Source organism: Capricornis sumatraensis, chromosome 3 (genome assembly GCF_032405125.1).
Source record: "Capricornis sumatraensis isolate serow.1 chromosome 3, serow.2, whole genome shotgun sequence".
NCBI classification, from domain to species: domain Eukaryota; kingdom Metazoa; phylum Chordata; class Mammalia; order Artiodactyla; family Bovidae; genus Capricornis; species Capricornis sumatraensis.
In genome coordinates this window covers 69,150,533-69,165,532 of record NC_091071.1, presented here as the reverse complement: position 1 = coordinate 69,165,532, position 15,000 = coordinate 69,150,533, and the positions used below count along the sequence as shown (strand labels likewise).

Sequence of the window (15,000 nt, the reverse complement as noted above, 5' to 3'; positions counted from 1 at the left end):
TAAAGCAACGGGAAACACTATGGTTCGCTCTAAAAGAGCCCAAGACAGTCATAGTTTAAAAGGAGTGATGATAAATGCCAGGGTGTTCAGAGATATGAATAGATTAAATTACACATACTGACATAATATATGTGGACTTTTAATATGTGTGCATATGTGTGTGTGTTCATGTAAGTATGCAAGGATAAAGTTGAGACCGCACTGGTTCCTGGGGATGGGAGCTGAAGAGACCATTTCCAAACAGCTCTTTATAGAGATCTGCAAGCTCAGCTTGCTGAGAAAGACACGGCTTAAGGAGCTAGTGAGCTACCACTTCGGGCTCCCAGGATTAGTAAATGCTCCAACTAACAAGTGGGAGCATGCTACACTCTTGCTACACCTGTATGGGCATGGATATGGTGGTGTGAGAGCCCATGTGTACACAGAGGCCAAAGGGAGAAAAAAGAACACAAAGATCCGGGTTTGGAAAGCTGTCGACCTATATGGTTGTTAGCTTTGTAACCGTAGATAGGTCATAACCTTTTCATTCCTTGGTTTCCTAATATGACAGTAGAGATTCCATCGTTTACCTTATCTACCTCACATAGCTCCTGCGCAGGAACCAAGGTGAGAGCACCACACCGACAGAAAGCAAGGTACAAGGGAACGGGTGCGTTCTCCAAGACGTATGTTCATACAGGGCTATGAAAATGCCTGCAGCATATTGGGGCCATCAGTCCTTTGTTGAGCAATATATACATTTTGAATCTTATGACTTTTGTCCTTTTAGAAGTAGGTAAATGTGATCAGTTAGGCAAGTGCTCTGTGCTGTGCTTAGTTGCTCAGCTGTGTCTGACTCTTTGCGACTCCACTGACGGTAGGCCACCAGGCTCCTCTGTCCATGGGGATATTCTCCAGGCAAGAATACTGAAGTGGGTTACCATGCCCTCCTCCAGGAGATCTTCCCAAACCAGTGTTCGAACACAGATCTCTCGCATTACAGGCAGATTCTTTACTGTCTGATCCACCAGGGAAACCCAAGAGTACTAGAGGGGGTAGCCTATCCCTTCTCCAGGGGATCTTCCCGATCCAGGAATCCATCCAGGGTCTCCTGCATTGCAGGCAGATTCTTTATCAGCTGAGCTACCAGGGAAGCTCCTAAGTGCTCTGGCTAGAGTTTAACAACATAAAAACAGATACTTAACCAGAGAGATCATTAGAAAATACATATAGGTCAGTCCCTTTAGACTTTTCAAGGGACTTCTCTGTTGACTCAAAGAGACACTAAATTTTTTCCCACTTAGGTTTACGGACATGTCTAAGAAATTCACATAATCCTTTTCTTTCATAAAACCACTACAGAGACCATTAAGATAATTAATAGGTAAGTCACAGACTGGAAAGAATATTCATAACACATATATCTGACAACAGACTGTATCCATGATGTATACAGAACTCCTACAAATTAACAGTAACAATGAGTAACCTAATAAAAACAGAAGACTAGAACAGATAATTCACCTAAAAAGATAAACAGCCAATAAACACATGAAAGGATGCTCAATATCTTTAGGCATCAGAGAAATGCAAATTATAACCACAACTAGATATCATTTCAGACCAACCAGAACAACTGAAACAGACTAAAAATATCAAACATTTTGAGGATGGGGAGTAACTGGAATATTTGTACACTGCCGATGAGACTGTAAAATGATACATCCACGTCAAAGAACCAACTGGCAGTTTCTTTTATAATAAACTGAATATACATCTACCCTAGTCTACTCTTAGGTACTAAGTAATGTTTATAACAACCTTATTTATAATAGATAAAAACTGAAAACAACCCAAAATGTCCTTCAATAGAAGCATGGAAAGCAAATTGTAGTTAATTCATACCATGGAATAATGCTCAGGAAAATTAAAACAAACAAAAAAACCAATACTGATACCCACACAAGGATGACTCTTGTAAACACTTTATTAAGCAAAAGAGGCCAACCATAAAAGAAAGCATTTTGTATGAGTCTGGTGATATGAAATCCAAGAAGAAACAAAACTGTTGACAGAAATCAGAACAGTCGCTGCTTGGGCGAGGGGAAGCATGACTGATTGGAAAGAGGCGTGAATTAATTTCCTGGGGTGAAATGTTCTTCATCTCACTCTTGAGTGCTGATTTCATGGGTGTATACAATTGTTAAAACTCATTAAGCTGACATCTAAGATTTTTTTAATACATTTTATATCTAAATAACATATATATTCAGATATATGTTAAATTATTATAATATACATCCATATAATATTTTCCAAAAAAGAAAAGCCACTACAAAGTTGAATGGACCCATCTAGATTTATTTTGATAAATGGACAAGGCCTTGATTTGATTTCCTAAGATAGTATTACAGAACAAAGAGTTGATCTTAAAATCAAAATACTTGGGAATATATGAAAACTGCAACGTATATTAGCTGTGTGATCTGAGGTGAGAGGTAGACCTTCTGAGCTTCTGTTCTTCATCTACCCATTTTATAGGAGATGATAATCGTGTATGTGAAAGTACTTTGAAAAATTCTGAGTTGACATAGTATTATTCTGCACACAACAGATATCATAATTAAACAATTATATTTATGTCTGATATGGACATGTAATGTGTGTATATACAAATATGCATATACTTATACATATATAAAGAGAGACTTTCTTATAGAAAAATAAAAACATACAGCCTGATAAAGATGGCTTACCTATGAGAACAATGAGAAAAATTATTTGAAGCTTGTTGTTACATGTACGTTACTCATATGCACCCATAACAGACATTTACTGAGTAACTGTACCCACATGTATATACTCTTACCCCATTTCCACCTAAAAAAGGGTGGAGAAATTATTACATCTAAAATTCAAGTTATAGAAACAATAACAACAAAAACAAGCAATCACACCTAAATCATAAATTCTGAACTAGTAAGTGTTTCTTGAGAAGACTTTAATATAGATATAAAGTAAGTTTGGATAACATTCATGATGAAGATTTAAATTATGAAAATGCACAATCTGTTTATAATTTTTTTCCCAAAGGTCGTATCTATTTCCAAAGTGAGAAGCTCCACTGTGATTTTCCGCTGCCCTTAAAAGCAGTGAGAGCTGCTTGCATTTCCAATCAGGAAGTCAGAGTTAACAAAACTTGGATCTGGTTTAAAAAATATTGTGCATGGACACGATCACGTATATACAAACATTAAGAGGAAATATAACAAGATAAAAAAATAAAACCTTCATTTGGTAACATCTCTGCTCAAAGCAAAATACTGCAAAATAAGGTTAAAAATTTGTGTGAAAGATCAAAGAGCTAAATGTAAGATCTAAAACTATAAAACCCCTAGGAGAAAACAGAGGTATAAATCTTTATGATCTTGGATTAGGCAATGACTTCTTAGCCATGACATGAAAAGCACAAACAACAAAAAATAAAGGTAAGTTGGACTTCATTAAAATCAAAGTTCAATTCTGCAAAAGGACAGTCAAGAAGGTGAAGAATATCTGGAAATCATGTATCTGCTAAGGTACACTAAATATATAAAGAACTCCTATAATTCAATAATAAGACAAACAACCCAACTATAAATGGCCAAATATTCTGAATAGATTGCTTTCCAAAGATATATAAATGCCAGTACATTCATGAAAAAAATGCTCAACAGAGCCAGTCATTAGGTCACAGTAAGATACCACTACATACCCACTAGGATGGCTATAAAGGACAGATAGTTAAGTATTGGCAAGAATGTGGAAAAATAAGAACCCTCATACATTGCTGGGAGGACTGCAAAATGGTGCAGATACTTTGGAAAATGATCTCACAGGTCCTCAAAATACTAATTAGAGTTACCATATGACCTACCAATTCTACTCCTAAGTATATACACAAGAGAAATGAAAATATATGTCCACAAAACTCTTTACATGAATGTTCATAGCAGCACTTAATCATAAAGCTAAAAGGTGGAAAAACCCCAAATGTTTAACAACTGATGAATGAATAAACAAAATATGGTATTACCTATATATTATTTATAGGTATTACTTATATATATTATATATAGGTATTACCTATATACAATTACGTTGAAATATTATCCAGCAATAAAAAGGCTTGAAATACTGATACATACCACAACATGAATGAACCTTGAAAACACTACTCTGAGTCAAAGGAGCCAGAAAAAAAGGCCACATGTTGTTTGATTCCATGTAAAAGAAATGTCCAGAAATGGTGAATCATTAGAGACAGGGTAGTAGGTTTCTTTGGGGGATAAGAATGTTCTAAAATTAACTATAGTGATCATTGCACAGCTCTATGATTATACTAAAAGCTACTGAACTGTTTACTTCATGTGTGGGGACTTACATGATATAGAAATTCTATCTCAATAAAGCTATTATTTCAAAACTTTTCCTTAAATATAGCAATCATTCAACAAATTAGAGAATGAGTAAAAGACTGAATGAATAGAAACATATACCAGATATGAAAGAATACAGATTGAGAGACAGAAGTGGTTTGAATCTCAATTTTTCCATTTACTAAGTGCTTGATTTCAGAGCTTTTAGTTTCTTCAACTGTATTAATAGCTGGGAATAACAAAGACATAATGCCTATAAAGTGTTCAGTCTAGTACAAGATGCTCAAGAAATGGTAGCTATTATGAATTATAATCATAAGCATGTATTTTTTTTTGGTGACATGTAGAAATGAAGTAAATCATGATAAGAAATTCTACTTTCAAATTACCAAACTGGAATAATGATTAGACTTAAGATTAAGTTTATTTGGTGAGAATGGTCAGAACTACCCTTTTTCTACGAGATATAAACATATCTTAAGTCTGGTTCCTTGCACAGGAGGAAACTCTAAATCTTTCTCAGCCTTGACAGGTTGTTGAATGAGAATGAATAAAAGAAAGAAAGAGAGAATGAAAACATACCAAATATGTACTAACAGAGATTTGGAGACAAAAGTGGTTTGACTGACAATTTTGTCATTCACTAAGTGCTATATCTTCTCTCAGGGTTTATTTTCTTCAACTCCAATTAGAAAGAATAATGAGACCATGCCTATAAAATGTTCAACCCAATAAGAAAAGTCCCTACTGCTCATTAGCATTCTAGCAGATCAGTACTAGAGTAAAAACAAAAACCAGCATCAATGATAATAGCAATATTTAGTTGGAGTGGTAGGTTTATGGATGCTCATTTTATTATAACTTTTAATCTATATAATGCATTCTCTTTTGCAGGTATCTAATATCATATACTTTAAAAAATAGATCACAAAACAAAAAACAAGAAAATACATTATGCTTAAGGACCAGATAGTTTCATTTCTTGGTTACTGCATGATCGTGTCAGTGTACATCATTTTGCCTAAAGGACAGCACAGCCATTTTCAGAGCAGCAAACTTTCCCTTGCACAGGTAGGGAACCTGAGGCCCTGGTCCTAGCTGCCCCTTCTGCTAAGAAAAAAACCTATAAAGTCAATACTGACTATTTCTTCTGAATTAACTTGCGTTAGGCTAACACATTAAGTACATCTTTAAAACTGAGTGACCACACTCCCGTTGCCTGGTGGCACTCACAGCATTTAGCCAAACACCCATAGGGCACTCCACATCCTATCACTGCCCATACCCAGGATCCTAAGGTTTTTATGATCAGGCTTCCCTGGTGGCTCAGACTGTCAAGAATCTGCCTGCAACGCAGGAGACCCAGGTTCAATCCCTGGGTTGGGAAGATCGCCTGGAGAAGGGAATGGCTACCCACTTCAGTATTCTGGCCTGGAGAATTCCATGGACAGAGGAGGTTGGTGGGCCACCGTCCACAAAGTTGCAAAGACTGGACATGTCTAAGCAACACACACATAGGGACAGGGAGCTTGGCTCCTGGCTACAGTCCGTGGAGCTGCAAAGAATTGGACATGGCTAAGCAACACACACACACACACAGACACACACCCCGATTACCCACCTACCTCTCAGGCAGCCACTCTCCCTAGTGTTCACCTGGTGACTGCTTACCAGATTTCATTCAGCAAAAAAACTATTCCTATATTCCACAATGCCTGATAGTCTACCAACAGAGACCTCTTCTTTGTTTAGGGCTTTATTCTCCATTGAAATAAGCAGACTTTCGGGAGAAGTAGCAGATTGTGCTTCACCAATCACTTACACTGTAGTGTGATCGAATTTATCAGTGGAAACTTGATAATTGTGCATTTCCTTTTATCCCTGAATGAAGAGATTTAGAGGGAAGAGGGAAGCAGAAGTGTTTGTGGTGAAGAATTGCAGACAATGAAATCATTCTGCTTAGAGCCCAACCTAACTATTTTTCATGCCATCAATTTCCAGCTAGACAATCCATCTAAGCCTCCAGAAGAGAGGCATGATTAAGGAAGAAATGTAGAATGTCAGTACAACCCTCGAGGTACCGCAGACTTCAACAGAAATCCCCAAAGTTCAAACCTAGAAACAGTGTCTTTACCTAGGAAGAACAAAGGAACCAAATACCTGATCATAATGTAACTACAAGTCAGTTTCATGGGCAAAAACCTCTGGATATTATAAATGGAAACAAAAATTATCTATATGGAACAAGAGAACATGACTTGAGAGATTCCTGACAAATGTATAACATGTGTTGTGACAAAGCTGAGTTAGGAAATTTCTTAACCAAATTAAAACTAAAACCACTGAGAAAAAGAATATGATTTGCAATGGGTCTTTAATTTGAAGAGAAACAGTTGTAGCATCTAATTGGAATAAAGACGAAGAGAAACTATAGTAAGAGCTAGCAAAGGTCTTAGTCTATGCTTATTATTTGTCTTTCATGAAAAAAAGAGAGATAGCCAAAGACATGAGTCTTCTTTCTGAGAATGCACTTGGGCATACGTGAAGGTGTAGAAGCTAACACACATAAACACACAAGGGAGTGCACCAAGCTACCCTTCCTAAGAGCTCTGGTTGCAGAAAGGTAGGGACCTAGGTATGTGCCAGGCTGACAAATATGAAGGAGAATCCAGAGCGACCTCTCTCTGACCCTCAGGGCATCTTCTCTGAATTAAAAGCTGCAAAGGTTACTGACCTCATCACCTCAGTTCCACGAACAACTGAAGAGGATTGAGCCAAGACTGTCAGCCAAGTCAAATGTTAAGTCATTAAAGGCTTCAGGGACAAAATGGATTAAACAAATTAGGTACCACTAAATGCGAAAGGGACACCACAAATTAGCTGAGCTGCAAACTTAGATTTGAGAATTGGACAAAATCCAATGTCATGCTCACACTTTAAAGATAAAGTCTCTGTGTTCAGAACTCTCAACAGCTTCAACATATTTATGGTTGCTTGCTCTGGTCCCTAAAAGAAGGGAAACTGTAATGATACTACAATGATTTACTCACTCCTACACCTAAAATAAAAGGGCCCAATTCATCAGTCACCTCACACTTATTCCAGTCAATAAAAATAAATGGTAACTCTACCCACTATCCTGTTTTCTGTGATATTTAAAAAAGAAACAGAATTAGAACTTCAAAATGTGTGAAAGGTAATGTTTCAGGAGCTTCTAACAGACTGAGCTAACAAAAATACTCTTTTCTGCCTCAAAACCAGTTAGATTATGCAATAAAATATTTTTAAAAATCATACAATCTGAGAAAACTGCTTAGAATTCCTTGAGCTCGAGGGGATGTCACTCAGGTATTATATCTGGTGTACAAAAAGGCTAAAGGAACATAGTTGTCATGAGAAATAACAGTATTAATACTTACACAACCTCCAGCGAGGATTTCTGCTAAAAGTGGAATGGAGCCATCTCTCCTGGTAAATTTGTCCCGGACAAAATCATTAACCTAATTAGAAAGACAACATTAATTAACCAGAACTCCCAATCATTGCCTTTAGTGGTACATTATTAGTTTTCCAAGTCAGCAAAATACTTGTCTCATATAAAATTTAAAATTAGCAGATGTCTACATATAAATTCAAAATTTTACAAATGCCTCGACAGTGTGCTAGTCTTAGCAGCATCAGTTTGGGTTTGTTTGGTTTTTTAAATTTTTTTGCCATGCCGCACAGCATGAGGGATCTTAGTTCCCCAACCAGGGACTGAACCTGTGGGCCCTGCAATGAAAGTGTGGGGCTTAACCACTGGACCACCAGGGAAGTCCCAGCAGCAGTTTTAATTTTTGGCTTAGTGATAATCTAAACAAATGACATAAATTCAATGAGTTAGCCACTTACAGTCAGTTTAATGGCCTTCTCTGGAGCAACCCCTATAAGTTGCGGTATCAGACCTAGGTAAACAGAGAGAATTGTTAGCAACATAGATGTACTAGACACGAACGTACAAGCCCAATAAGGCATTTTCCCCCAGATTATTTACCCATCAAACATCTTAGGATTTTCATAAAAATGGGAAAAAATGGATTATCCTGAAACCTATGCATATGTATATAATAATTATTTATGTCAAATACAATGTTATACTGTCTGTTGCTATAAATCCTTTTCTTAAGCATGCTTCCCTTAAAGCCTAGTTATCTAACACCTCTCAAAAAGTACGAGGAAGAAATGGAGCCCGTGGATCTTCTCTACTTCCATAACACTACCAATAACAATAGAACCACATTCCCTCTCTTTACAACTGACAACATACTAACGTACACAGACATTTTAGAGCAGCCAATGATGAATGCCTGGGAAAGCTCTGGAAAGCATCCTGTTAAGCAGACCCAGGTTTTGCCACAAATGATGCTACCTGTGTAATAGCACACAGTGGCTTGGCTCTTACAGAAAATCAGCTCCCATAATTTTCTCTTTAGAGAAATGCAGAACTTAGTGCTCATTTAAAAGAAAGCCAAAACTATAAAGAAAAATGCAGCTTAAAGTATCAATTAATGGGTATGCTCTACAAGCAAAACACAGCCCACTGTTAGCCTATGTACTAATATATGTCAAACATAAGTCATTTCAAAAGAATTCTCCTAAAATAAAGGAAACCATTATTCTTAGAAAGTTAAAATTTCCAGGCTGGCTGAAAAAGAAAAAAATATATAAACAATTCAACATCTGTAGCTATTCACAGGGCTCAACTTTCTAAAGCACATAGATTATCCAAATCGTTAAAATACATTTTTGCATACAGTTTTTAAAGATGCTAACAATAAACATATTATAGTCTTTAAATTATCCAGGCAAGGGGAAATTATGTATGTGTTTGCATGCTCACTGTTGATCTTAACCCTACTTTGAGGATATTGCTGAGTGATTTTCTACAAGTTGAGAGCCAGCAAGTAATCGTATATACAGGCTACTGTCAGTCAAACTGAATTATCAATGACAAACACAAATCTGCACACACCTTTAATGGGTAGCAGCTGATTTAAAAGAATAAATCAGCAGATGGCAGTCTTAACTTTCTCTCATGGTTATCAGGCCTTATTACTTTTAATCTGATCCCCAAACAACCATGTCAGCATGAGTATTTGTTTCACAACTTGCCTTAGTAAGGCTCATAGAATTTTAATATAGTACTGATAGTTTATGTCATTTTATCATTGCTTCCTATAAAGAAATTTAGGCTAATCTGTCAACAGTTTTGTCAATCATCTGACAAAATAATGGACCAGCTCTAAGCAATATATGACAATCTCAACACAGGGTTCATATACAGGACTCCTACAGTCTTCCCCCCAATATGAGAGTTTCTCATTTAAAGGACTGATTTTATCAGCTCACATCTTAAATAAAGCGAATAATTTCTTCACTCCCTACCCCCAACTTGCTATACTGGACCCAAATAATATGACACCTCTCTCAAATAAAATCTTCTGTAAGCATCCATCTATTGAGAAGGTAAACTGTGCAGTGTGTACGTCTAGGTTCCTTCTCTTTTAAGGTATACCCAACAGGGAGAAAGAGTCTTATTCAACAAAGAAAGATTGGAGATGTCAAAGGAAAAAACCACTTAGCACCACTTAACCCTCAGGTTTCATATAAACAGAATTCAGATATGCAGTGATTAATAAAGTCTCAAACAAGACTGACATCCACAGATCTGCATTCTAGATCATGTACACCTCTGCACACGTTGTACAGCTAGAATTTTGTTGTACGGCTAGAATTTAAGACAGGCTAGAGTTCTGAATATCTTAAGAAAATTCATCACGTTCCTTCTCAAGGGCAGGGTATTGGAGCCTAATTTGATTCCAGAACCACTCTCTTCTCTTGTTCTAAATAAAATGCCAAAAACGAACATCCCTGTGACCCTCTCCTTCAAGTCTATCAGAGCTACATTTTCACTTGAGTGTCTGCACCTATTACCAATCAGAGGTGTTTCTCCTCCTGTCCACGAGCATAAAGCTTTGTTCAGGCCCAGTCTTTGTTCAGGCTCAGAATTAGCTCAGGATTAATGAGACTGTGTGCAAACAAACAAGTACAGTAAATTACATAAATGCCCTGGACCTGAGCATGTAGAGAGTTTTTCAAAGAATTCCAAGTGGCGCCCAAAGGCATTAAAAAATTAATCTCCCTCCCAAAGGAAACTCTAAATTCTAAAGTGAAAACACGTACATGAAAGTCTCCCTCTCCCAAGAGAACAAGTTCCTACAAAGCCGACGGTGGTGGGGAGAATCCTGCATGGGCTGCTGCCTCTGACGCCGACAGCACTGTGCTCAGCTTACAGCTGGTGATCACATTCCCTGCAAAAGACAGTCTGCTTCCACTCAGCGCCTCTAAGCTAAGAGGAGGAAGGGAGCAAGAATGAGACGTGGAGCAAAAAGCTTTCCTTTTCTGTTTTTTTTTTAAACTTCAGATGAGTCACTGGCAAAGACTTATGAATGGTCTCCTTGGAAGAGACAAAAAAATTCGCTACTTCTTTCAGCTGAAACAAGTGAATAGAGAGTAAACTCACCTCCAAGGGGCAGCTTGGCTTCTCTTTCACAGAGAAGAGGTGTTATTTCTCCTTTATAATTCACTGAGAAAAGCAGCTCTCTATTTCTTACCTGTCATCCTTGTATTCCACCTGCAGACCTGTGCTTCACTTGGTAAGAGCACAGTGACTACAAACCCTGCATTTGTTGGGACAAACGCAGGCTCTGGATGGCAGAAATAGGAAATAAAGACCTTGTTTGCAGACCAATACAGCTAGTTACCAGCAAGAATGTAAAAAGGGGAAACAAACAAAGAGACAATAAAAAGAACAACAGCCCTGGTCTCACTGAACAGGCTACACACTGATTTTCTTTTTCTTTTTTTTTTCCGCACTGATTTTCATAATGAGTGAGGCCAAGTCTGCTGTGGTGAGACAAACTCACTCACTTCAGCAGCTGAGATTCCCTTACTCACCCCGGTAGAGTCCAAAGAAGCCCTCATAACGCAAGACTTTCTTAAAACAGTCAAAGCTGTTTTTGTACATCAGCTCTCCCACAACAGAGCCGGTGCCACGCTGGTTTTGCATGCGGGTCTTCACCAGGTCTATAGGATATACTGCGGTGGCTCCCACGGCTACAAATGAAACAAACAATTTTTAGGCTTAAAAGAGAGCACAATTAAATGGAGAATAAGGACAATAAATCTCATCTCAGAGGACTAGGAAACAGAACACAGTATCTATTCTCACAAAAGAGACTTTCTGTAGTTTTTCTTTCTTTCATACACAGCTGAAGGATCAGAGGCTAGCAACTACTGGGACCCATAAATACAGCTGCTACAGAGAACAACTGCAGCGAATTTTCAAGTTGTCACCAACATTAGATAGTCAACACACAATTTTCTTTAACATTAAAATATTATATATAACATATTTCTTTATATGTTCCAATAAGTGTCCATATATTATACCAGTTACCCCTTAAAATAACTATATATGTATACAGAAGTGGCTATAAATTTACAATGTAGTTTACTATAGCACTTTGGTAAATTAACCTTAGTTACAGCTATAATATTGGAACCAAATCTCAACATGACCCTCCCGCTACTTACAGAACCCAGTTTTGTTTTGTTTTTTAAAAAAAGGCCAGGCTTCAGAAAATCTCAGGCACTAAAAAATTTATAACATGAATTAGAGTATTAAAATTTTCAACTGTTGAAAACCAAAACATGCTTTGCAACTTCTAAAACTGAGACTGAAAAGAAAAAATAATAGTTTCATCAGTTCAGGCTTGTTTTGAAAAAGCGTAAGTATTTTAATCACATCTACTAGGTTCTTCTCAACAAAGCAACTTCAGGTTTTACACATATTCTATGGAGAGATGTAAGCCAGAAAAAAAAAAAAAAAAGCCTCTTAAATTTTGCCCAAGAGCAGAGAAGGGAGGTTCATTTTAGCAAATCACTAACAAGTCTAGATATTCTTCAACCAACAAAAGATGAAAGGGGGGAAAAAGGCAAGACACCAAACACAAGCAGAAAAGCAAATGTGAATCACTTTAAGAGGTTCTTTTATTTCATAAGCATCTGGGATTTGTACCCCAAATCTTGATTTCCCACCTTCCCTCACTCCTAACACCAAAAAACAGTCTGAGTCTCCATTTCTTCATACTGGCTTTAACCATAATAACTAGCGGAATGCAGCATGCATCCAAGATGTTCACGTGATTCCAGAGGTTTTTGTCCTGAAGACAGACTGGAGCCAGAGGGGCCATGGCTGTGCTACGACAAGTCCTCTGATCACAGGTAAAAATAAAGAACACTTCAGAAAGCCCTGAACTCGTGACCCTTGGGAACAATGAACTGCACCTTTGCTGATCTGTCCCAGTCTAGTGAGATAATATTACATGAACACAAGCTTGAAACAGCACACAGACATGTCACTCACCTCCAGCAACTGAGCCCAGAGTGAATCTGTAAGCAGACTCGGCAATCTGGAGCCAGATAGGCCTGCCTAAACCATGAGATTGCTGTGGGGGAGGAGAAAATACTTTTTAAAAAAATGGAAAAGCATACAGCAAATGAAAAAAGCTATAATTTGGCTATGTTACTTTTAGATTCTGAAACAGATACTTCTACTATCGACATTTAAAAACCGTATCTGGCCAAAGAGATACAGTAGCTTTCCCCCCTCGTTTTCACAAGCCTGTTAATGCCTCATTTATCTGCTACTATTGGGGAACACACTATCATTCTACAGAAGTGAATCTTTCAGGTAAATAAATACTTTAGGTATAAAATCTTTAGGCCTTCTTTGCTTTAATCAACTTAAAATTGAAAAATCTTTCCAAAATGTACAAAAACTATCTTGTTTCCTCAATCAGAGAATACCGATCATAATCTACCATCTCTGGTAGATTAAATGAAGGTCAACATTAGACAGAAGGTCAACATATTCATACGACTATCATACGACCATTCATACGACCAGGATCCAAGGCAGCTGTTTGTGCTAGCTTCCCATGCTTGACAGCTGTAACTTCTTTTACCAACAGCCTCCTAGTTTGATTTTGATGCTTCCCTCCCATCTATCAAGGCTGGAGAAATCATATAACTGAACTATCAGGATTAGACATAAGCAAGGTCAAAGACGTCTTTTTGGGCTAATGTGAAAAACTTTAATAGCTGCTATATTTCAAGAGTTCAGAGCCTTTGCCCCCTACTTCTGGCTCTGAAGCTTAACCACTGAGGTTATCACTAGATAATTATAGTACTTCTCACCTATGCTACTGAGCATCTGCTCTCCTACACCTATGTATTCCTCAATTCTGCCTATGCAAAGAGAACACCTGAAAGACCTAAAGATATCCTTAAAGATATCCTGAGGCCTGGGGCTTGTAAATTTTTCAAAGGCTTCAAATCATCCTGCTGTATAGTTAGGTTGAGAGCCACTGTCCTAGCCATATTTGTAGTTCTAATAAAAACTCTGTTTTGAGAAAAAAGCAAATGGGAAAATTCTATTATGATTCAGAATGGTATTTCATTGGTATCTCACAGCATTAACGACCTGAAATAATTTGTCTATAGTAATTGTCAGTCTTCTTTAATATTTTGATTATGAACAATAGCAGCTATAAATGGTAACAGTCTGAATGAAATACTGTTTTATCATAAGAAAACTTGAAAAATATCAACTTGAACGAGCTTTTAAAACACCAGCATAATAAAAAAGTTTAGATACTCTCACTAGAATAATTTAATGGAAAGGGACTCCATGCCTAAAATCTAAAGGAAAGAAAAAAGTAAGCTAATCTACTTTGATTTGCTTTCATTTGTACAATCTCTTCAAAGTTCAATGAAGCAAGCTAAAAATGACAAAACCAGATATTTATTAACAATTTGGGAAGCAGCCTATAGAAAGGTTTTGTGTTCTTGTTTTGTAAATTGTGCACCACAGTAAACATTTCTTTTAACAAAAGCATCTGATATCTAAATACTAATATTTACTACCTGAATGTGATCTCTGTAGGCAGAGATCTTTAAAACCTCATTATGCTTGTCACAGTGTTATGGTTCAATAAATTCTATAGTAAGAAGGAAAATCAGTAATGTTTGATGAAAAGTCAATATGAAACCCTTGGAAAATCTGGCAATTAGTCAAATATCATTACTTCAAATAAAATCACTATTGTATAAATGTCAACTGTCCCAGTATACCAAACTTGTGTGCTTAGTCACTCAGTCGTGTCTGACTCTTTGTGACCCCATGGACTGTAGCTCACCAGGCTTCTCTGTCCATGGGGATTCTCCAGACAAGAATACTGGAGTGGGTTTCCATGGCCTCCTCCAGGGGCTCTTCCCAATCCAGGAATCGAACCCAGGTCTCCCGCATTGCAGGTCGATTCTTTACCATCTGAGCCTCCATGGAAACCCATACAATTAGCTGAAAGTATACATCCATTACCCACTCCAGTGTTCTCACCTGGAGAATCCCAGGGGTGGAGCCTGGTAGGCTGCCGTCTATGGGGTCGCACAGAGTCGGACACGACTGAAGCGACTTAGCAGCAGCAGCAGCATACATCCA

The 15,000-nt window shown here is 37.5% G+C and overlaps 1 protein-coding gene across 1 annotated transcript in view; it reads right to left on the bottom strand.

The window, feature by feature from the left end:
* Positions 1-15,000, bottom strand: part of SLC25A12 (solute carrier family 25 member 12) — a 99,535-nt gene that overhangs the window by 13,210 nt on the left and 71,325 nt on the right. Inside the window, exons 10-13 of the mRNA XM_068968469.1 lie at positions 12,865-12,946; positions 11,394-11,552; positions 8,289-8,341; positions 7,817-7,897 (exon numbers count right to left, since the gene is read on the bottom strand). Coding sequence (XP_068824570.1) covers positions 7,817-7,897; positions 8,289-8,341; positions 11,394-11,552; positions 12,865-12,946 — 375 coding nt within the window. The remainder of the gene's footprint in view (positions 1-7,816; positions 7,898-8,288; positions 8,342-11,393; positions 11,553-12,864; positions 12,947-15,000) is intronic.